The 21,911-nt window shown below is 50.0% G+C and overlaps 10 protein-coding genes across 10 annotated transcripts; 4 read left to right on the top strand and 6 right to left on the bottom strand.

Moving 5' to 3' along the window:
• Nucleotides 1–733: 733 nt before the first annotated feature.
• N7518_003467 (uncharacterized protein) lies at nt 734–1,819 on the bottom strand (the record flags this gene model as incomplete). The annotated part of the gene is made up of 2 exons (XM_057184394.1): nt 734–1,232; nt 1,332–1,819. 2 exons carry the CDS (start codon nt 1,817–1,819, stop codon nt 734–736), a joined length of 987 nt encoding a protein of 328 aa, XP_057045844.1.
• A 1,680-nt stretch (nt 1,820–3,499) lies between these two features.
• N7518_003466 (Zn(II)2Cys6 transcription factor domain-containing protein) lies at nt 3,500–4,528 on the bottom strand (the record flags this gene model as incomplete). The annotated part of the gene is made up of 3 exons (XM_057184393.1): nt 3,500–4,208; nt 4,269–4,366; nt 4,421–4,528. The coding sequence occupies 3 exons, from the start codon at nt 4,526–4,528 to the stop codon at nt 3,500–3,502; spliced, it is 915 nt and encodes a 304-aa protein (XP_057045843.1).
• Nucleotides 4,529–5,912: 1,384 nt separating this feature from the next.
• Nucleotides 5,913–6,857, bottom strand: N7518_003465 (putative RAS small monomeric GTPase; the record flags this gene model as incomplete). The annotated part of the gene is made up of 4 exons (XM_057184392.1): nt 5,913–6,211; nt 6,264–6,701; nt 6,757–6,773; nt 6,826–6,857. 4 exons carry the CDS (start codon nt 6,855–6,857, stop codon nt 5,913–5,915), a joined length of 786 nt encoding a protein of 261 aa, XP_057045842.1.
• Nucleotides 6,858–7,668: 811 nt separating this feature from the next.
• On the top strand, nt 7,669–10,446 carry lreA (uncharacterized protein; the record flags this gene model as incomplete). Its single annotated transcript, XM_057184391.1, has 4 exons — nt 7,669–8,284; nt 8,361–8,455; nt 8,509–8,947; nt 8,996–10,446. 4 exons carry the CDS (start codon nt 7,669–7,671, stop codon nt 10,444–10,446), a joined length of 2,601 nt encoding a protein of 866 aa, XP_057045841.1.
• Nucleotides 10,447–10,759: 313 nt separating this feature from the next.
• On the bottom strand, nt 10,760–11,887 carry N7518_003463 (uncharacterized protein; the record flags this gene model as incomplete). The annotated part of the gene is made up of 1 exon (XM_057184390.1): nt 10,760–11,887. The coding sequence occupies one exon, from the start codon at nt 11,885–11,887 to the stop codon at nt 10,760–10,762; it is 1,128 nt and encodes a 375-aa protein (XP_057045840.1).
• A 327-nt stretch (nt 11,888–12,214) lies between these two features.
• On the bottom strand, nt 12,215–15,346 carry N7518_003462 (rRNA-processing protein UTP22; the record flags this gene model as incomplete). Its single annotated transcript, XM_057184389.1, has 1 exon — nt 12,215–15,346. The coding sequence occupies one exon, from the start codon at nt 15,344–15,346 to the stop codon at nt 12,215–12,217; it is 3,132 nt and encodes a 1,043-aa protein (XP_057045839.1).
• Nucleotides 15,347–15,602: 256 nt separating this feature from the next.
• On the top strand, nt 15,603–17,581 carry N7518_003461 (cystathionine gamma-synthase; the record flags this gene model as incomplete). Its single annotated transcript, XM_057184388.1, has 5 exons — nt 15,603–15,647; nt 15,698–17,084; nt 17,133–17,316; nt 17,361–17,403; nt 17,453–17,581. 5 exons carry the CDS (start codon nt 15,603–15,605, stop codon nt 17,579–17,581), a joined length of 1,788 nt encoding a protein of 595 aa, XP_057045838.1.
• A 199-nt stretch (nt 17,582–17,780) lies between these two features.
• On the bottom strand, nt 17,781–18,707 carry N7518_003460 (uncharacterized protein; the record flags this gene model as incomplete). Its single annotated transcript, XM_057184387.1, has 1 exon — nt 17,781–18,707. One exon carries the CDS (start codon nt 18,705–18,707, stop codon nt 17,781–17,783), a length of 927 nt encoding a protein of 308 aa, XP_057045837.1.
• Nucleotides 18,708–19,188: 481 nt separating this feature from the next.
• N7518_003459 (mitochondrial 54S ribosomal protein mL58) lies at nt 19,189–19,788 on the top strand (the record flags this gene model as incomplete). Its single annotated transcript, XM_057184386.1, has 1 exon — nt 19,189–19,788. One exon carries the CDS (start codon nt 19,189–19,191, stop codon nt 19,786–19,788), a length of 600 nt encoding a protein of 199 aa, XP_057045836.1.
• A 302-nt stretch (nt 19,789–20,090) lies between these two features.
• Nucleotides 20,091–21,850, top strand: N7518_003458 (M20 family dipeptidase; the record flags this gene model as incomplete). The annotated part of the gene is made up of 5 exons (XM_057184385.1): nt 20,091–20,248; nt 20,296–20,327; nt 20,376–20,443; nt 20,491–21,608; nt 21,663–21,850. 5 exons carry the CDS (start codon nt 20,091–20,093, stop codon nt 21,844–21,846), a joined length of 1,560 nt encoding a protein of 519 aa, XP_057045835.1. The 3' UTR covers nt 21,847–21,850.
• Between the last annotated feature and the right edge of the window lie 61 nt (nt 21,851–21,911).

Below are 21,911 nucleotides of genomic sequence, written 5' to 3'. Positions count from 1 at the left end.
CATTGAGTTTAGTTACATGTAGTTAACTAGTTATTCAACATACACCCAGATAGATCAAGCTACGCAAAAAGAGTAAGCCCAGGCTAATAGGCAATATGGTTGTGTCCTGTTATTGAGATTGTTGTAGATTATCGCGCAATATAGCTAACTATAAGCAAACCCTAAAACAAATCCTATATCCGTAACAATAAAGATAAAAAAAACTAATAGTATCTTATAGCGCCACATTCCGGGAATGCGGCACACTAAAAAAGATAGATCGTCACGGGCTTGACATTCACAGTGGAGAAGAGATTATTCTCGAAGAGAGCGGGTCACAAAGGTCACGAATTGGGTAATTGTTTTGAGTTGGTATACCTCTACACATACTACATATCTCCTAGGTATATAGAGGTATTTCGTTAGGTGACAAGAGAGACATTCGCATATATGAACGTAGAGAATCATCTGATAAAAGAAGAACTCAAATTCCAAGGGAAACACGGGCTGCCGAGGACCCGGGACGACGGAGATAACTTGGTCGGCTTCGGCATTTTATTTTTTATTTCTTTTATTTTTTTTAAATTCTTTTGGGATTACAATGTCTATACAATGCCGAGGTTCCTTGTATAGTAATCAAAGATACATACATGGCTAGGTCGATCTCCACTCCTCTTGACTTGAATGCTGAAAAATGTCTCAAGATCCACCGATGTACCCAGGACTCCATACTGCTATCCTCTTTTAGGCCCCTTCAGGCCTTCCACGCCTTGTAAACAGTCTTGCAGCCAAACAGTTGACCCTTCTTCAGCAGAACCATGGACCGCCACGCAGGCTCGTTAATCGCATTCACGAACCGACTAGGTTCCACACAGAATGCAGCTCCTTCATGATGTGCTGGTGCCCCATTGACCGATGGCACATCGAGGTACTTGCCAGTGTAGAATTGGAAGGCAGGCTCGGTGCTGTACACTTCGAAATGTAGGCCCGAGCTTGCATTGCTAAACTGGGCTAGACGGCGTAGCGGTAAGCCACGAGTGTCCAGGGGGATTTTGCTAGGATCGGACTCGAGCACAAAGACGTCGTCGAAGTGTGCGCCGGTTGCGGCGAGCGCGAACGGGGCTGTCACGTCCCGCGGGAACTTGGCGATCTCACCCGAGGGAATGCCCGTGCTATCGAGGGGCAGATAGTCGGCTGTAGCGAGCTGGGCGGTGGTGCCTGAAATATCGGGGCCATCGCCAATGTTAAAGTAGCTGTGAGAGGTGGGGAAGCTTGGTCAGCGGGGAATAGCTCCAATTTTCAAGATTGAATGTCGTCATCAGCTTTGAAGGGGGAAGGGGCTAGATCTTTACCTGTGGTTGGTGATATTAACTACAGTCTCCTCGCACTCGTTGCCAACAAATTCCACCTCGTACTCGGCCGTCAGCACGGTCTTGGCGTCCTCGTTGCTAGCGATGTACCACACGCGCACCTCGATGGTCCCGGGGAATCCCTCCGAACCATCTCTGCAGAGGTACTTGAAGTGCACGGCATCGTGACCATTGCGCTGGACGGTGTATGGGCCGTCAAAGACGCGCTTAGCCCAATTGTTCTCCCCACCATGCAGGGAATTAGGGCCGTTGTTCTGCACCAGTTGAACCTTCTGGCCATTTAGCTCCTGAATCAGACCATCCTTGATACGGTTTGCAACACGGCCGATGGTGGCACCATAGTGTGGGGTATTGTGCTTGACATAGTCCTCCTGCGTAGGGAAATTCAGCACGATGTTCTTACCACCGACGGAGAAGGTTTGGATGATGGCGCCCAAAGGCAGGAAGTTGAAAGCAGCTTGTTCGGACATGATGCGGTTCCTTTTATTTGATTTGCTCTCGAAGGATGAGATAGGCGGGGAAAGAAGAGCATAGCATGTACTTTAAATTTTTTAAGCGACGTGACGTTAGCAACCCCGCAATCTGCGGGATCAAGCACCGACAACATGACTCCTTTATTTTGGTTCAGCATAAATATTAATATCCAAGGCTTTGAGAGGTGTTTATTTGTCTAAGAGGGTCCTGATTTAGGTTGATTAGACTAAAAGAGAGCGCTTTGAATATTTTGACCATGACCCAATTAGGGTAAAGCTCAACTCGTGACATCTTCCGTAATCCATATCAAACCGGGCTGGACCTGTGGCGAGCGACTTTAAAGTATAACCTCAATTGTCTCAAAGGTTAAAAAGCCAACTACGTACTCCGTAACGTGTATCGAACTGGTATTCTCCAATCAGATCAGTACACTATATCACGCATAGAACGGACATAGCACATCGGCGTTAGGGTCAGCCTGCATCCGTTCGGAGAGAACGAGGTCCGGCGTCCGAAGGGATCTATACCCCGGACTCGTGTCGGCCCACCGAACGAAAGAACAAAAGGAGACATGCCAAGGCCCAAGGGTTTGATATTAATATATGGCAGGTACCAGGATATAATAGAGTTTTAGCATTGGGTCGGCGTTGGGTTGGTATTAGGTTGGATTGGCATGGGATTGAGAGGCATTTTCTTGCGAAAGCAGGTTTGGCGATAACTCGGCCTTATGTGTTCGGCCGTTCAAATATACTTCGTGACTGAACAGGTTGTATACGAGGGAGACGGCTTGGCCAGAAGGTTATAACATAAGTTCCACGGTCAAATAAGGATGAACATGCTCATCTACAAAGGCCAAAGTACCGATTTTTTATATTTTGGCGTCGGAGCATTTGCCCCGGAACGGTAACAATCGGGATTCGGCGACTTTTCGCGGGCTCTCGCAGGCCAACGGCTGACGTAAGCAGACAAAAAGGATCCGAAAATCGCTCAAAGTGGGGAATGGGCCGCTGAGTCAGCTGGAAGATCAATAATCTTATTAAAAATCAAAAAATACGCGAAAGAAAATAAAATACCAAATAAAGGTCCGAGTTATTGCCGTTTGCTCCATTGATGTTCGAACTCCATGACCCTCCAGGGATTAAGGCAAGGATGGAGGGATCCAGGGCTCCAGGGCTAGAGCAAATCGGCATCTCCCTCCGCTACTTCTGTAGATCTTTTCGATCTGGAACGGTACCTGGGTAACTGCTAAGTGGATATCAAGTCGAATGAGATCATTTCCCGTTTCGGATGGTGTAACGGTGACATGGCCTTAAAACTTCATTGAATTCTAATTAGACAATAAATGGACGACTCCTTGAAACCCCGTTTTAGAACGCCAGAAAGAAAGGAAACAAAGTGTAGAAGAAAGAAAAGAAGAAGAATGGAAAAAGAAATAACTCCAAATCTCCGAAAACCGGTTCACTGTACAGAGGTGATTAGGATCCCAATTGCGCCTGAATCCGATCAACAGAACTTGCGGGGGAAAATAGCCCCAGAAGAGAAGAGAAAGAAAAACAGAACATGTATAGTATACATGCATCACGTCATACGGCGTTAAAATAGTCGATCCTTAGAAGGATAAGGCTCAGGGTGGCTCAGGATGGCTCAGGATAGCTCAAGATAGCTCAGAAGAAGGCTCAGATCGAGGTGATCTCCGTAGGGTTCGGATTGAGGAACTGGTTGAAATCGTCATAGTCCTTGGAATCAAGATATGACCCTTGCGACAAACAGCTCAAGGGCACCTGGCGATTGAACATCGGCGACGACAACTGCTGGTCGTCAAAGGGCATATTGGAGTAATCGGCCGTGGACATCAAGTCCATCTCGTCGAAAGAATTGAACCCGCTACTAGGCCACTGTTGCGGACTTTGCAACGCCAGTGGGTTGACGACGCCTTGCATGGACAAAGGTTGAGTGAATTGCGGGGTGCTGGGCATCTGAGATTGAGAAGGCTGCTCGGTCTTGATGGGCGCACGCGTCGTGGGACTGTATGTGGGCGGTGTGGGCGGCATATGTTGCTGGGAGAAAGCATCGGAGGAGAAGCGCGAACGGGGCACTGGTGACTGGGGGCTATCGGAGCCACCGTCGGACGATTCCTGGCGTTGCATGCCGGCGTTGGTGTGCCACAGATCCTGCTGTAAGGCTTCGGGGTTTTCTTCGAAGCGCTCGCCCTTGGAGCCGTCGAGGGCGCCGAGGCGCATGAGAAGGTCGTGGGTGAGTGGGTGACCGTTGGGTTCGAGTTTCAGCTGCTCGCCGGGCCAGCCTTCGCCTTCGATGTTGCGTCGATAAAGTTCCTGGAGGCCATGGACCAGCCAAGATTGTTGCTGTTCAAGCATCTCGACGTAACTAGAAGGAGAGAGCTGGTCAGTGGGAGGAGTTTCGAGCTAGGACTGTGATGTCGCTTACCCCTTCGGGTACACTTTGTCATGTGCCTTCTTGCGCTCGCCAAAGACGCAGATGGCATTATCGGCACGACACCGGGAACAAGGACTAGATCCGTCACACTGTCCGGAGGGTCAGTGGATGTTGGGAGGATTTATTCGTTTAGCTGTACATACCTTGGATTTCTTTAAACGACACCGATCGCAAGCTTTGCATACTCTTTTACGGACATTACTATCCGAATGCGAGTGCTCGGAGGTGGGTGTTGATTGTCGAGCTGCCATGATTTGCGGTCGAAAGTGTAGAGAGAAGAACAGGAATCCGAGCCTTAGCTATACTTCGAGAGGGAGGATGATCGACGTCAAATGTCAATGATATAATGATGTTCACGGATTAACAGAAATTGAGTTCAAATAGAGTAGACGGATGCAGAGAGAGAAATGCTGGGGACCGTGGATATAAGAAGGTTTAGAGAAATAATAGAGAGAGGAGAGTAGTGATCTAGGAAGATGCTCGAGTGAAGTAATAGACTCTTAAAGAAAAGTAACATCCCAGGTCACCATGGGCGTCGATGTGCATATATAGGAATCACGAAAAGAGGGGCCCTACTCGTTTCGGATTATTATTTTTATAAAAATAATATTCTCTGGCTTTTCTTCTTAGAGTCATTGGAGTCTCGAGTCTCGCTGGACATAAAAAAGGGATCGGATCGAAGATCATAAATGACGGTACGGGGGTGTTACGGAAAAATACAGGATGACTCGGCATTTGGGAAGTGTTTCTGACGTATAGGAGTGGATATTGATTATTATTATAGAGAATGGTAGAATGGTGGAATTATAATATAGATAGAATATAGAATATAGAAAGAATATAGAGAATATAGAATATAACAACTATCAACATAGGTAGAAGAATAGAATAATAGAACATATGTTGTACATAGTTAATATCCTAAGTTGCATAACTATGCAATCCTTATACTGCCTATGTAAGCGGATATTAAATCGGCAAGCCCATGCCGAATAGCTTCGAGACTGCATTCTATCCATTTACTGTAAACTGTGTATTCTATTCAATCCTGAGGTCATCTCCATGATTCATGATAGGCCTCTTAGACTATCACCAATTGTCATCCGTCAAGGTGATGGCCCTTCAAGTCCATGACGTGACCATTCCGAGTCGCCCAATAAGGAACTATGTCCCTTTTGGGCGTGAGCAAGGGCTAGGCCTCGCTTCTAGAATGATATCCTGTTTCGATTCTCTGGCGTCTCCTATTTTCCTCCTATTTCTTTTCTTCTCGGCTGGGTTTCCGTTCACAAAGCTTAGCTAAATACTTACTGCTTTTGGAAATATGTGACGATCTAAATCTAATCCCTATGAAATCATCTATCAAATTCAGACTTCAATTTGTCCATGGGAACTCCCTCTATTCAGCATCATATCCCGTAGTTGATTGTCGGAGACGCATTCCGAGTCCATTCATCCTTGACCCTTTAACCCTATTCCTATTCACCCCGAACTTTATGTACATGTTCCTCTACAATCTACAATATACAAGATACAATTCTACGACACAGAAATATACACATTGCTCACAGATGCAAGGTACTATACATAATGAATACATTGATGTTTTAATTGCTTCGCTTCGCTCCGCAATTCAAATCAACAGCGAAAACACCACACCTGACGAGCGCACCTTTCATCCGGTTCGCACTCTTGACCCGGCTCCTTCTCTTTTTCGGTTCCGTTTTGCATTTCACTCTGTTCCTGACCCTGTTCGCCGTTTGGTTCCGTTGTCTTCCGGTGTTTGATAAACTCCCACGCCCGACTTCGACGGGATTTGGTCTCTGCAACTGCGTCCACCGTGCTGGTCGGGAGCGCAGTGTGCGATGGTTCGCTGGGAGGAAGAACACCCTGTTGACATTGGAGTCGGCGGGCTTCGACAACGCGACGGATTAAATCTATCCGACCGTTAGCTCTCTCTCCTTCTTTGTTGACAGACGTGTGTCATACGGCCAAAAGTCTCCTCGATGTTGACTGTCTCGCGAGCGCTGGTCTCCATAAACCCGCAGCCATGCTTGCGCGCATAGGCCAGTCCGTCGCGGGATGTCACCGCGCGACCGTCCTTGAGATCGCATTTGTTGCCCGCGATGACTTTGACCGGCGGTGGCATGCCTACATGGCCGACACCCCCATATTTATTCCCCAACCTCTGGCGCAGTTGCTGGTTGTCCTCGACGCGCTGTTCCGCCTCCATATCAATCATCTCCATGAAATGATCCAGCGTTTCAAGACTCGACGGGTTGGTGATATCGTAAACTAGGAGGAACGCGTCCGAACTCAGGGTCGAGGCAGACCATAGCCCCCGGTACTCCTCCTGGCCTGCAGTATCGGTGATCGAAAGGACGTAGGGGCGACCGTCGACGGTGCGAGTGACGGAGTAGGAATCCTCTGGGCCCGGTTAGAATTGGAAGGGCATTGGAAGGGCGTTGGGATGGCGCAATACCGATTGTTGGATCATATCTAGAAATGAGATATTAGCACTAGGTTACCAAGACCAGGGAGATGTCCTTACTCGTGAACCCATTGACTACGGACCAGCCGCATAGTGATTGAAGATTTGCCTGCATCCCGATTTGATCAGATCTCGATCGCGCGAAACCCGGAAACATGGCACCGAATCACGGAGTCAGGAAATTCCCAGGAGACAAGAGAAGCAACATACCACATCCACCATCTCCGCAGATGGTGATTGAGATCTTGTCCATGGCCAATGGACATTATTGGAGAAAGAGTGAGGAGGGGAAATGGGGAATGTTGACAGGGGTTTATTTATATAATAGGGGCAATATATACTAGCTCTATATATATACTACATAATATAGCCCTGGTAGCTCTCTATCTTTGACTGTAGCTAATACTATATACTATAGTAGCTCTTCCAGTCTACCATTGCCATTGCCATTGTCATTGTGAGGGTTTGCGCATGGCATGGCATACACTTCATACAGGACACCTTTCTACAACCTACAACCTACAATTTAGCATATATATAGATATAGATATAGAATCAAGAAAGGGAAATAGAAACAGAAATAGAAACAGAAACATAAGCATAAACAGAAAGAATACATAAATAAACAAAATACAACACCTACAAATCCTGGATGGCAAATCCCCATATATCAAGATTGGCGAGTACTTCTCCACATCATTGGAGATATCAAGTTCTCTTCTCTTCTCTCTCCCTCACACACACACCCTCTCGCCAGTCTCCTCCTCCATCTCTCTAATATATCGAACATTCCTTTTGATAAACAAATTTCAAGCATATTTCGACGGCAATTCTCACTTTTGCCCAGGGTGTCATCCTGCGGGGCGATGGAACTCGGTCTGGGCCACAGATATTTCAACCAACATGAACAGCTTCAACTTGGACTATGATGACGAACATCAGGTTCCCCCACAACCCACCAATCCGCCATATACGACCTTTTCCAATCAGAATAATTATGCCTTCAGTGCCATGCTATCCCAGGATGCGGATCTACCGCTCCAGAACTTCGCACGCTCACAGCCGTCGGACCTGGAGGGACTGAGGTCTAATGCCATGCTCACATACGACGGGATTCCGACCTCGGGTATCTCAATGCCAATGAATACGAATGCTACCAATGCCTATTCCTACGATATCCCAGCCACGTACCCGGCTATCATGGGGTTGCCTCCGCAGATGGATCATTCACAGTTTCAGTCTGCATATCCGCCTTTCCCACAATCTATGCCGCTACCCCATTATTCCCAGCCCGCTCGGCCAGCGCCCAAGGAACGATATGATACAAGCACCGACTCGACAGCAAATTTCGAGGATTCCGACTTCTCAGGTCGCACGAGCGACTGGTCACAGGCGCAGGCGCCGGTGCAGGTGCAGCGGGCTCAGCGACAACCTCCAGAGCGCCGCCTGCCTGTTGGCCAGCCGTACCGTCCATCGCAACCGGTGGCTATCCAGCCCAAGAAACCCGTTGTTACTAAAGGTGAGTTGTGTCTGTGTCTGGCAACTCCCCGTTGGCTCTGTCCCATGGTATGACTGACGTGGGACCGTGCAACCAGAGGATTTCTCGCCGGGGCTCGCAAAGTCCGAGATTGGCAAGACTGAACATACCGGCATTTATTCAACGACTGGCTTTGACGTGCTGGGAGCGTTGGTAAGTCTTTCATCTCCATGGAGAGTATCCGACGATATATTAACCTTATTCAGGGCCGTGTGGCTATGCGACCCAACCCTAAAATCAACATTGGCGCGGTCGATCTCTCATGTGCCTTTGTGATGTGTGACATCTTGGCCGAGGATCATCCAATCGTCTATGTATCAGAGGCCTTTGAACGACTGACCGGCTATACTAAAGATGAAATCGTTGGCCGGAACTGTCGATTCCTCCAAGCACCCGACGGCATAATCAACTCTGGTGCCAAGCGGACCTTTGTCGATGGACAGACCGTCTATCGGCTACGGTCAACCATCGACGATCGCAATGAGATCCAGGCCAGTATAATTAACTACCGCAAGGGTGGACAACCCTTCATGAATCTCATCACGATGATCCCCATCCAGTGGGACTCGGATGTTTATCGGTATTATGTCGGGTTTCAGGTCGATCTGGTTGAAAAACCCGATGCTGTGAGGGGAAGGAATCCTGGTATGCTTTGCATTCTTCGTGGCGAGTGCCCTCGCTAACATTGTATAGATGGTAATTATACCATAAACTACCAGCGCGATCATCTGCCACAGTATATAGTTCCACCACAAGATGTGCGCTCCTCACGACCAGACCTCGTGTTGCGATATGGCCATGACGAAGTGACTAACATTCTCAACGCCATGGGTGCAGCTGGCAATGATGTCAACCGGCACTACCTGGACCGCATTCTGGTTGAGAATACCGATGATGTGATCCATGTGCTTTCATTCAACGGTGAATTCTTGTATCTGTCGCCCTCTTGCCACAAGATTCTGGAGTACGATCCGGCCGAACTGATCGGCAAGACCCTGTCCGCCATCTGCCATCCCAGTGATATTGGTCCTGTAATACGTGACTTGCGAGGGAGCACGACAACCGCTCCAGTGAGTGTCGTGTATCGTATCAGACAAAAGCACCAAGGATATATGTGGTTCGAGAGTCACGGCGCCTGGCATATCGATCCGAATCAGGGCCGGAGGTACCTTGTCATGACCGGCCGCCCACGACCCGTCTACACCTTGGATCAGATTGCCCGCCTGGGCTCATCCGCCGCGCTGGCCGAGAATGACATTTGGGCCAAGATTTCTTTGTCTGGTGTGATTCTGTTCGTTACTACCAAGGTGAAGCCGGTGCTCGGCCGCTCGCCTGACGATTTGATTGGTAAGGGCATACAAGAGATTATGGAGCCTGAGACTGGTGGCAATGCCACGATCACACAAGCCCTGGAGGCTGCCTGTGGTGGACAAGGAGCTGGCCTATCCACCGTTACAGGTAGCGGCAAGGAAACGAATGAACCACCCTCATTCAAACACAAAATATGGCATAAGAAAGGCCATGCCCTTTCAGCACATACCACATTGTACACCGGCGATACACCGAAGGGGATAAAACCGACCTTCCTCGTCGCCCAGATACGATTCGCTCGAGCCTCTCCATCCGCCACCGCCATCTCAGCCGCCGAAGACAACAGTCTCGCTACGCTTACCGGTACTGCACGCAACACAACACTTACCGTCGATAACCCCACCCCGCCCCAGCAGTACGGTGCCCTTGGTCAACGCATGCCCGATCTAGCGAACCTGATCGGCCTCAACGGTCTGCCCAGTGGCAACCGCAGCATTTCTCCCTCTACCGACCCAGCAACCTTCTTTACAGAGCTCAATCCCACGCGCGGATCGAGCTGGCAGATCGAGCTGCGCGAGCTAGAGAAGCAGAACCGCACTCTGGCCGATGAACTGCAACGTCTGCTGGCTCGCCGCAGGAAGCGTAAGCGCAAGCAAGGCGCTAATGCGATCGAGAAGTTTTGCGCCATGTGCAACACAAAGAACACCCCCGAGTGGCGGCGTGGTCCGAGTGGAAACCGGGATCTTTGCAATAGCTGTGGTCTGCGGTGGGCGAAGCAAGTCCGTAGCCAGGCGCAGGCGCAGGCTGCGGCTTCTTCTATTACAGTGGACTGATGGTGAGTATATAAACTTGGTTTTTTTTTTCAATTGATTGCCTTCTCCATCAGAAAGGCTGGTTTCTTGATACCCTTCCATTTGACTGTCGAAATTGACACATGCTACTTTTGAGCGCTTGGACATTTGGATTTTCCTTTCGTACATGTCTTCTTATATATAGTTTGAGATTGCACTCTACGGCTAGCTAGTACTGCGGCTAGTAATGATCGCAAAGCTGGACGAAAAACAGCCCTTTTAAGAGTCGAAATGTTGGATATATATATTACAAAAAGCCCCCGAGAAAGGACCTCCAGTTTATCAGTCCAAGAAACTACAGCTTCTTGGCCTTGGGACTTTTTCCACGAACAGCCAGCCACTGCTCCAACCAGCGCCTCTCCAACTCCTCCACGCGTTTCCGGTCCTGAACACCAGAAGCGACGTCCACACCACCACGCTCCTCAACGGCAATCCGCACCTCAGTAGCATTCATAGCCGAAACCCCTCCACCACGAATCATCCCATCATCATTAGCCAGGTACTCGACATGCTTCGCCAGCCGAGGCCGGTAGATCAAACCAGCAAGCGCCTCACCCGCAGTCCTATTATGACGCTTAACCAAACCAAAAACAGCACAAGCACGCAACACATCCGCAGAGCTCGCACCGGCGACCCAGACAGGATCCGCAAAACACTTAGCAAGCAGAGCCAACTGCTCCGCACTGCCCGCCTTGAGCAAATGCACCGAGCGATCCTTATTCTCCGCAACAAACGCATCTAGCGCCGCGAGTTTGCGCACCGTAGCAACACCGCGCTCCTTCTCCACCTGCGAGGGCACACGACACGTCGCGGGCGTAATAGCAGAGCCGAAAAACGGAACGATAAGCGGCGTGAGTTCCCCGCAGACGATCAGGATCATCGTGAAGGGGATCATGCGGCGGACATCGCGGGCTGAGCGGCGGACGAGCTGGAACTGCGCGCGGCCGAGCTTGGATTCTTCTGTTATTGATGGCGCGCTACGGTGGTGGATGTTGTGTGGGGATATAGGGATATAGGCGGGTAGACCTATTTTTCTCCGTAGAGGGAGCGAGGCACGGTAGTTGTGGTAGACATTCTTCAGGCCTGTTTTGTAGAAGGTAAGGTACGCGCGACCGATTCCGACAAGGCGTTTTAATTTGTCCGCTGCGCCTGCGGAGGGGCTTAGGGGGGATGGGGTTGTGAGCGTGGCGGGGTGGGTGCTGATCGGGGCATTGATTTCGGATTTGGAGGGAGTTGAGACGGTGGTTGTGGCAGGAGGTGACGGGGAGGGTCGGCGAGATTGCTGGCTGGGGGAGGTTGAGAAGAGCTGGGATTGCGCGCGGATGGGCAGTAACTGGGATTGGGGGCGAGGCTGGAAACAAGAGTGATTCCACGATCTTAATTGGGCGTGGAGCGCTCGCTGGCCCCGTGTTATATTGGCCATTGTTGTGTTGATGAGAGAAGATGAAAGGCTGATGGTTGCACAATGTTATCGATTGTTGACACCTTAGGCATCGATGTCAATATCAAGATGTTCACTAAGAGGATTAGAGTATTTAGAGGATCATCTACTATAATACATACTTGAGGCTAAGAGTTCATAAGTTGAAGAAAAACGGAATTCGTTAGAATGCTATATATGCTCGAACTATTTTGTAGGGTAATGTACACTAATTGAACCAAGACAAGACCTATTCTGAATGAAGCTCAATGTTTTCGATGAGCCCATTGCCCAGCCGCGCGATCTCGTTCAGAATAGCAGTCTGGTTGATTACAACCCCCCCTCGGTATCACCTGGGGCGGTCGAGTACGCCGTCTTCAGATTCCAGGTTCGCGACTTCAGAGTCTGCGGGTTCCAAAGGCCAGCAATCACTGCACAACGATCGTCTCCGTGGAAGAGCAAAATGCTCTGGCCGTAACAGGCTTGCACATCACAGACAAACGACTTGATGGTCTGCATCATTCCGGCGCGGGGTTCGGCCAAGTTCTTGAATTTGGGTGTCGAGGAACGGCTAAACAGCTTTGGGCGAAGATGGATAACAAAGTCATAGGGAGCAAGCGAGGTATCAAACAGTTCGGAAACTTCCATGTCATGGGTTTTGCTCCGTAGCAGGCTTACTGCTGCTTTGGTCAGGCTGGACATTCGAGCAGCCACAACCTTGGAGGGCATCTCATATTGGGTCCAGGTCACTCCTTCGGTGTCGAGGTCAGAGGCGACGAAAAGAGCCAGAGTGTTCATCGCAGGGTCGATGCTGCGCCAAGCTGTGAAGCGAGTGCGGATATTTGCCGTCACTTGTGGGGCCAGATCACCTCCCAGGTCAACAATGAACGGCTCCTGCTGCCAGTCCCACCGAGAGAGGGAGTGGAGAGTTCTCAGGAATCCGGTCATGACAGACGAAGGACATTCCCAGGGGCTAGGCTGGGTGAAGGTGCGTATTACCAGCAATTCAACCAACTCCTCGCTGACCTGGGCAGTGAACAGGTGAGAATTAAACCATTGTTTGGTAAGACGAATGGTGGGCGACAACAGAGGAAAGCGTGTGCAGAGGCTTCGGAGTGCCTGTGTCAAGCGTGGAGTCTGGACAAAGGTTTTCTTGTAGGCGAAGAGAGCATAGGCGGCCTCTTCTCGTTCCCGGGGACTCAGATTTCGGTCTTTCAGATTGCGGTCGAGTAGGATTTGTTCACGTTCGTGGTGAATTCTCAACCGGAACAACACACCAGAGGAATGGGGAATTTCCAAATAAGCATTGTTGATCACTTTGCTCGATTCGTTTTCGAGGCCTACACGGCAAGACGAGGCAGCACCTGATGATTCTAGAGAGTCTCCAATCTTCAAAAGGAATGCAACCTTGGTCATTTGGATAGCAGCAAAGTCATCAGGCCAACGCGAGGAGCTTTCAAACTGAAGAACAACGTCGGTAGGTCCCGTTGGTCTGAGGGAGGTATAACGAAGAAGCGAACTGGCCGGGGCCAAATGACGTACCTCCAGTGGCACCTCGTCCATACCGCGAATAGATTTCTCAAGATCCTTGAAGGCATTGTCGATTGACTGGAAAGCAGGGCTGGAGTATGCTAGAATGCCATCGCCATGCTCTTTGAGGAGCTCGTCATATTCATCACCAACAAATACAAATTCATCGGTGGTGATTTTGAAGTGCCGTTGGAGGATATACTCCAAAATCTGATAGATGATAGACGTCTCCGACTCATCAGACCACACAAGACTCTCCAGGATGCTGCCATCCTTGAATCGTCGAAGCTCCGACTTTTCACCCCAGAAAGCCTGGAACGAAGCAGACTCTTCTTTTTCTTCTGCAGCAGGACCGTGGTCGACAATTCGTCCGACATTTTCAGCATTCAACAACAGTCCTACGGACACACCCTGACTCGACCGTTTGGGCTGCTTGGATTTGACCGACCACGAATCAATGGCGTGACCCACAATAGAGACAAGTTTGACTCTGTCTCCCAGAGCCCGGGAAAGAACATTATACAAAGCATTCTGTTCGTGAAGAGCGCGGAGCGTGTCTCCATTGAATGACTTGGGGAATGAGATCAAGCGGTCAAATCTGAGGACTGGCTCGTCAACCTTGAGAATGAAAACTTTATCAAAGTTGTCCTCTCGTGATTCGTTGAGCATTTTTAGGGTGCTGGCGGCTTCGTGACGCAGTGTTGTGTATGACCAAGGCGTCATTTTGTAAAGGATGTTCAACCCTCTGCGGCCATCAAAGACAACAGGTACTCCGGAAGGAACTGGGACCTCATGGCCAAAGAATAGAGGAGTGGTTAAATCCCTGCCGGCCAAAAACTGAATAGTGGCCTTGAAAATCTGATAGCAGCTGTATGACGGTAGCAGGACCGGTTGTCCAGTTGGACCACCGCCCTCAAACAGCAAAGATAGGAGTACAGTCCATTCGAAACCGCCAAAGCCTCCATTCTGGAAAGGGGTATGGAAGCCTCTTTGTTGCAGCCAAGTACGGCCAAGAATGCATGCGTCGCTGAAAGAATCGCACTTCTTGGAGGCCGAGTAAATAGACTTGTGATAGAGAGAGACTGTGGCATCGGACCGGAGGCTGGCATTGTAATACGAGGTCGGTTCGCCGATCTCCGAGTTATTGGAGGCCTGTCGGATATTGCTCTTGAGTGGAAGCGTCCTTGTGACTGGGAACAACGTAGGATCGATTGCGGTCAGAATCCGGATTGTAGGCCTGGAAGATTCGGCTTGACGTGGTTCCAACAAGATAATAGGTCGGACACTGTCTCCATCCTGAGGACCAAATTTGATATCAAACCCGAGGGTGTTCGCGGTTTCTTGAACCCCAGCGGCCACACACGCGATATAGTAGGCCCGCTTGTGGAAGTATCTGAAGTTGACATAGTCCTTCTCCTGGAAGAGCGAACTTGGCATAGTGATTGCCAGGTCAATTGGGCGCGACGCCAAATTGCGAGCGCCTGTTTTCAGCGCAAAGCTACCTACCACGTTGATGTTCGCTGGCTTTGCGTATGCCATACTGTACTTGACATCCTTGCTCGGCCGAGGCTCAGGCCATGGGACCACCAGACCAGAAGCACGTAGCTCCTTCTCGGCATCGGGGACAGATTGTGGAGACTTTTCGGGCAGGCCTTCAATGGCGGTTTTGATCTGCTGCAGTGTATCCTGAACCTTTGAGACTTGCTTGCTGTAGTTAGGTCTCAATCCCGCCAGCAGATCGTCCATTTGCAGCTTGAAGAAACTGGACTTGTAAAAGCCGCTGGCCATTGCAAGCTCTGCGGAGCGCTCATCTTTGCCTCGAGCCGGGTTTCGCTTCTCGGTCACTTTCGATGTCTGTTTCGTTGAAGCGCTAGTAACAGCATTCTCCGGGGAAGGACTGAGCTTTCTGCGCTTGGATGTGTGGTCCGACATTTCGTGAGCGTAGCAGTTGTTAGCAGTGAGGCCCTCGAGATTTTTTTTTTTGGCGATAACGGTATTGTATCTGGTAAATAGTTAACGTACGGCTGACTCATTCGTAATTTATCAGGTACCGGAGCATCGCCGAAGTCGCTGAGTGGAGGAATTGCATCATTTACCTTACAGTCTTTTTTTTCCCTCTCTCTATTATTCTAGAGCAATTATCTGCAATAGAGCATAAATTCTACCTGGTTTCTATTTTCAGTTGAAAATGTTGCAGGCTTTGGGAGGACCTGTGCCTCCAAACACTGACCATGTATGGCTAACTCCCCGCAACCCCTCCATGACTCTTCTAACATTTACAAGGCCGTCAGTGTATCGCTTCCATCATGGAGGGAAAGCATCGGCTACGAAGAAGGAGAAGCTTGGGTGATAGACAAGATGCAATGCGGTTATCCTCGATTCTTCGTCCATCCTATTATTCAAAAGCTCGCGCAGGAGATTGTTCGCCGAGTCGGTGACCCCAACCTCGAGTCTGCAACCCTATTCGCCTCAGTCAAATCAGCGCGCATCTGTCACTCTTTTTTGCTTAGCAAAATTCCTGCAGATCAGGCATACAAAGTACGGATTGTCAACTTCGTCCCATCCCCGCATACCGAATCCGGATCGACAGTGACATCTTCCTTGTCGTGTGTCATTTACCCAAAAGAATACGCCTCCATTACCAAGCAGGTATGGCAACACTCGGGCAATGGAATCTCCAGTCGACGAGGTGAGTTCTGCCTTGGAGCATTGGAGGACGGGTTCTTGGTGGAAGACAAGGGCCTTGCGACTGCGGAGTCAATCTCCCAGCGTCCTTGTAAGGGACCCCGCAGATACCAAGGTATCAGTAAAGGGAGAAAGGGCTCTGTTGGGGAATCTCCTCCCAAATTAAACACCGAAGACGGCGGCCGAGACTATGGTCAGTTTATTGAGGAGCGGTTTGGCCGAAATCTGAGCACTTCTCTCGCCAACCAGGCCAAGCTGGCTGTTCGCAAACGTATTGCGGGTGTCTTGACTGCCAATGCTGAACTGCCAGAAGCCTTAAAGACAGCTTCATCAGAAGGCCGAGTCGCCGGTATATCCGAGGAGGATGTCTATCTTTATCCTGCGGGTATGAGCGCTATCTTCAACGCTCATCAGACCTTACTGGCTACTAGAGGCGATTTGCCGTCAATTTGTTTCGGGTTCCCTTACACGGATACATTGAAGATTCTCCAAAAGTGGGGACCAGGCTGCGTCTTCTATGGTCACGGCTCGTCGGAAGATCTGGATGATCTGGAATCTCGACTGAAGGCTGGTGAGCGTTTCCTTGGGCTTTTCACCGAAGTACCAGGTAACCCTCTTCTCAAAACACCGGACCTCAAACGGATTCGCGCTTTGGCAGACCAGTATGGCTTTGCGGTGGTGGTCGACGAAACTATCAGCAACTTTATAAACATCAACGTTTTGCACTTGGCCGACATCGTTGTCAGCAGCTTGACCAAGATTTTCAGCGGAGATAGCAACGTCATGGGAGGAAGTGCTGTGCTCAACCCTCAAGCGCCGTATTATGCGGCCATCAAGGAAACATATAACCAGGACTACGAAGATATCTACTGGGCTGAGGATGTCGTGTTCCTGGAGAGAAACAGCCGTGATTTTATTGCTCGCATTGAACAGATCAATGCTACCACTGAGGACATTACAGCGATGCTGAAGGAGTCCCCCCTAGGTAAGCATGCATTTACCTGGAGTGAGAGCTATACTGACAATTTCACAGTGAAAGACGTTTACTACCCGAAATACAGCCCCTCGAAACCACTATATGATAGTCTCCGCAATGCCAATGGTGGTTATGGTGGTCTCTTCTCTGTGACATTCCACACCACAGCCGAGGCGATTGCCTTTTTTGACACCATCGAGGTTTTCAAGGGACCCAGCCTTGGGACCAATTTTACATTGAGGTGAGTACGCAGGCCATCTGTCTTGGGTTTTGCTAACTTTTCAGCTCTCCATACGTCCTCCTAGCCCATTACGGCGAATTAGATTGGGTATGTACACCACGAGCATGTTGACCAGGCCATAACTAACATGCATCAGGCGAGAACCTTCGATGTCGATCCGGATCTAGTGAGAATCAGTGTTGGATTAGAAGATGCAGCCGACCTGCGCGCCCGGGTACAACTGGCCTTGGACGCAGTGCAAAAAGTTGGGCAGGCAAGTGCATAGTCTACCCCAATTCAATCAAAGTTGGCCTGTGCATTACACAAGAACTTGGACTTTTCAGGTTCTGGAATATCCAGATCCGTAGATTGCGGTATATATCATATAAAGCAGACCCTAGATTATCACACTGTACCATGAAGAAAACGAGATCTTGCTCCGAGCCTTTCACTATCCAAACGCCAAACAAAAGCACTTGGATCTGCTAAATGGTACGATCCAGCAGGTCATCCCCTATGGTACTCACGGCCCGGCTTGTGACGCCCAGGTCTCCACTAGCGGTTTTTCTCAAAGCCTGTCGCATGGTCTCTATATTGAGGTCGCCCCCAAAATTGGACGAGATTGGGCTTTGGGCAACACTAGAAGTAGGGAACCGAGTAGGAGACATATCGAGCCCTCTGAAGGAAGTCGCACGGCTTGTTGGCGGCGAAGTGCCGAGTCCACGCGAAGAAGATGGAGAGCGCAATGGAGACGGAGATTGATTGAAACCTGCTAGGCGCCCCCGAGATATTAAACCAGCATGAGCTTCATTTGTTTCTGCATGCTCGGCGTTGACAACGTCGGCAAAGGAAATAAAGCTCAGCCGACGTACGTCTGCCGTGTCCAATGCGCCATAACTGGACGCGAGTTCATCTCCATCGAGCTGGCCCAAGAGATGGTCAATGCTGGAGGACGACATTGACTGCTCTCCCGATGGACCACCTGCTGACTGGTGTAGGCTATGTGTGACAATCTCGACCGAATCTGGATCGAGGTGGTCATCTGTGATCGCGGCCGAGGATGCTTCTAGGACCGGTGGAATATAGTTATCTGTGCGAATATGCGTAGGGATCGAAGGCGACGCCTGCGCTGGCACTATATCTTCCACGTCTCGTTCGAATATCTGAGAGGCGGGGGAATGTATACGAGACGGCAGATAGGATGAGCTTTCAGGCGACGAGGGGTGTCGCATGTACTTGGGCGAATCATGATTTGGTGTTCGCAGGCCTTCGAATGACCTCACAGGCGATATGCAACCTTTGTCGCTTTGATTGTCCCATGTGAGAGCAGTGGGCTTCGCTCGTGTACTCGCTTCAGCCTCGTTTGGCTTCTCTGTCTGGGCTGCAGATCTCGACATTTCGATATCCGACATTTCGATAAGATGAACTAACAAAATCTGGACATAATCAATAAAGTAGAGTATATGGGTATATGGGAGTTAGCAAAAGTCTTGATGACATCTGTGAGACATCGTAACTGGAGTAGACCAGGTGACAAGCCCCAACGGGCCCAAACGGGGAGGATTATTACCTACTTGGGGCAGTACGTAAGGACGGAGATAAGTTGTATTCGGTACTTTGCAAAGGCACTCACAACAAAGGCTTATCAGGTACCGGATACATACGTATATTTCAATACGGTATTGCAAATACACCCAGACCAGGGTCACGAGACCAGGGGAAAAGTTCGGGTTCGAGCGCAAGAGACGCCAACACGTCCAGTCCTTCAACCCCCAAATTCACTCTTCCCTTTAGGTTGGTTGAATCACTGCAACCACTATCCATGCAGACTTACTAACCCCTTCTCTTCCATCATTCTAGTTTCTGATCAATTCCCCCCATTGACCAGAGGCAATGGCGACCTTCATTGCCGCGACGAAGCGGCCATTTCTCACATTGCCATTCCTTATTCCCTCCTTGTCGGATTCGCTGGCTTTAGGCTTCCGACGAAACCAATCTTCATACCGACGAACCAAGCAGCGACTACGTGTGAAGCCAGACTCCTCATTTGACCCGTCTAACCTGGGTCACGATCACATTATCCACAACCCGCCATCGAGTGCTCCAAATGCCTACCACACCCCATCCAAATTCCTGCCAGCCGATGATGTTCGGAAAGCATCAATCCTCTCTTCCACTGCGACCCCCAATGCCGACGATCTTCCCGGTGTCTACAAGTCCGTGCCCGAAAGGAAATACCACCTCTCCCCTTCGGATATTGAAGAAATCCGCAAACTCCGCATGAACGATCCCATGACCTGGAGCCGAAACAAGCTCGCCAAACGGTTTGAATGCTCGCCCGTTTTTATTGCCATGGTTTGCCAGGCAAGCCCAGAGAAGAGAGAGATCCAGGCCCGGATCTTGGAGGCCGTGCAATCGCGATGGGGACCCAAGCGCCGCATGGCCAGAGAGGACCGTCAACTGCGGCGCGAGGCCTGGGGACGAGATGCATAGTGGCAGCATGATACTCGGGGGGTGCTTTGTAAAGAAAAATCCATGTATTCTAGCTTATTTGTAGCATTGTTTATGTATTCCATACCAAATCTTCTACTTTATCAAGAGCTATATAGAAATAAGGATCAATGGGGGAATTCTAATGTCTCGACTGTATCTTTTGCCTAAAATATGCCAAAGTCCATGTCTCAGTCGCCTAAAACTTGTCCGCTGACCACATCGCTGTGATAGGGCCAATAGAAAATTACGTGATAAGAAGTCACCTCTAGACTCTCTCCGGTTACCAAAGGGCAAAGACGGCAATGCCCCTCTTTCCCCTCCGTCGCGTTTCATTCAAACTCGCTCCTTTTTCTTCTCGATTTTCTCCAGCTGTTCGTTCGCCTCTCTCCTCTCGCCGCTTCTTCTACGGCTATATCAGTGATTCCAAAATGGCTCCCCAGCTAGAGCCCTTTTTCAAGCAGTAAGTATGCTAATCTCTGAAGAGAGATGTCAACTAACAGTCACAAGGGTCGACGCCTCGTCCAACGATTTCATCGATCGTAGGTAATACTGGTTCCTCGCAAGGTCCTCGCTGATTTTTGGTCAAGGTCTACGGAAGGCGGTTGCGATCCCATCGATCTCGGCGCAAGATGAGAACCGACCGGATGTGTTCCGCGTGAGTTTCCCAGCAGACATCCAAATCCAGGGTCTAATCTTTTCTAGATGGGTCAATTCCTTGCCGATGAGCTCACAGCTCTTGGAGCCGAGGTCGAGCAACGACCATTGGGCAAGCAGCCTGGCAAAGAGCACCTCGAGCTGCCACCCGTGGTGGTTGCGAGATACGGTAACGATAAGAACAAGCGCACTATTCTGGTCTACGGACACTACGATGTGCAACCGGCTCTGAAGGAAGACGGCTGGGCTACCGAGCCCTTTGAGTTGACTATTGACGAGAAGGATCGGATGTACGGCCGTGGCTCTACCGATGACAAGGGTCCTGTTTTGGGTTGGCTTAACGTCATCGATGCCCACCGCAAGGCTGGCATCGAATTCCCCGTCAACTTGCTGTGCTGCTTCGAGGGAATGGAGGAGTATGGATCCGAGGGCCTGGATGACTTCATCAAGGACGAGAGTAAGAAGTACTTCAAGGACACGGATGCCGTTTGTATCTCTGACAACTACTGGCTCGGCACCGAGAAGCCCTGTCTCACCTATGGTCTGCGTGGCTGCAACTACTACTCCATCAGCATTTCGGGCCCCGCTCAAGATCTGCACAGCGGTGTCTTTGGCGGTTCTGCCCACGAGCCCATGACTGATCTGGTCAACGTTCTATCCAAGCTGGTTGATGCCCAGGGTAACATCTTGATTCCGGGTATCATGGATCTGGTGGCTCCCTTGACTGAGGAGGAGAAGACTCTCTATGGAAAGATCAGCTACACTATGGACAACCTCCACGAGTCGTTGGGTGCTGAGACAGGTATCCACCCCACCAAGGAGCGTACCCTGATGGCCAGATGGCGTTATCCCTCTCTGTCCATCCACGGTATCGAGGGTGCTTACTCGGCCCCCGGTGCTAAGACCGTCATTCCTGCCAAGGTTATTGGTAAATTCTCTATCCGTACCGTGCCCAATATGGAGAGCGAAGATGTGACCAAGCTGGTCATCGACTATGTGAAGGCCGAGTTCGCCAAGCTGAACACCAAGAACACTTTGGATGTTTGGCTGCAGCACGACGGCAAGTGGTGGGTCGCCAGCCCCAAGCACTGGAACTTCTCGGCTGCCAGCAAGGCTGTTCAGCAGGTCTTCGGAGTCGAGCCTGATATGACTCGCGAGGGTGGAAGGTGAGATTCTTCTTTTCCCATAAATGAAATAGTCCCGCAGCTAACCATTGATAGCATCCCTGTCACATTGACCTTCGAGCAAGCCACCGGCAAGAACGTTTTGCTTCTCCCCATGGGAAGCTCGACCGATGCTGCCCACTCTGTCAACGAGAAGCTTGACAAGAGAAACTACATTGAGGGAACCAAGCTGCTGGGAGCTTACCTGCACTACGTTGCGGAAGAGCCTACTTCTTCATAGATATATAATCATGAATTCAATTTTCTTCTGCTGTTTAGCATTATTCTACTAAAGTACAAGCCGTT

The sequence above is a fragment of the Penicillium psychrosexuale genome (assembly GCF_028828465.1).
Source record: "Penicillium psychrosexuale strain IBT 29551 chromosome Unknown utg000002l, whole genome shotgun sequence".
Lineage (NCBI taxonomy): Eukaryota > Fungi > Ascomycota > Eurotiomycetes > Eurotiales > Aspergillaceae > Penicillium > Penicillium psychrosexuale.
The sequence above is the reverse complement of the archived record's forward strand: the minus strand, read 5'-3'. Positions and strand labels throughout refer to the sequence as shown.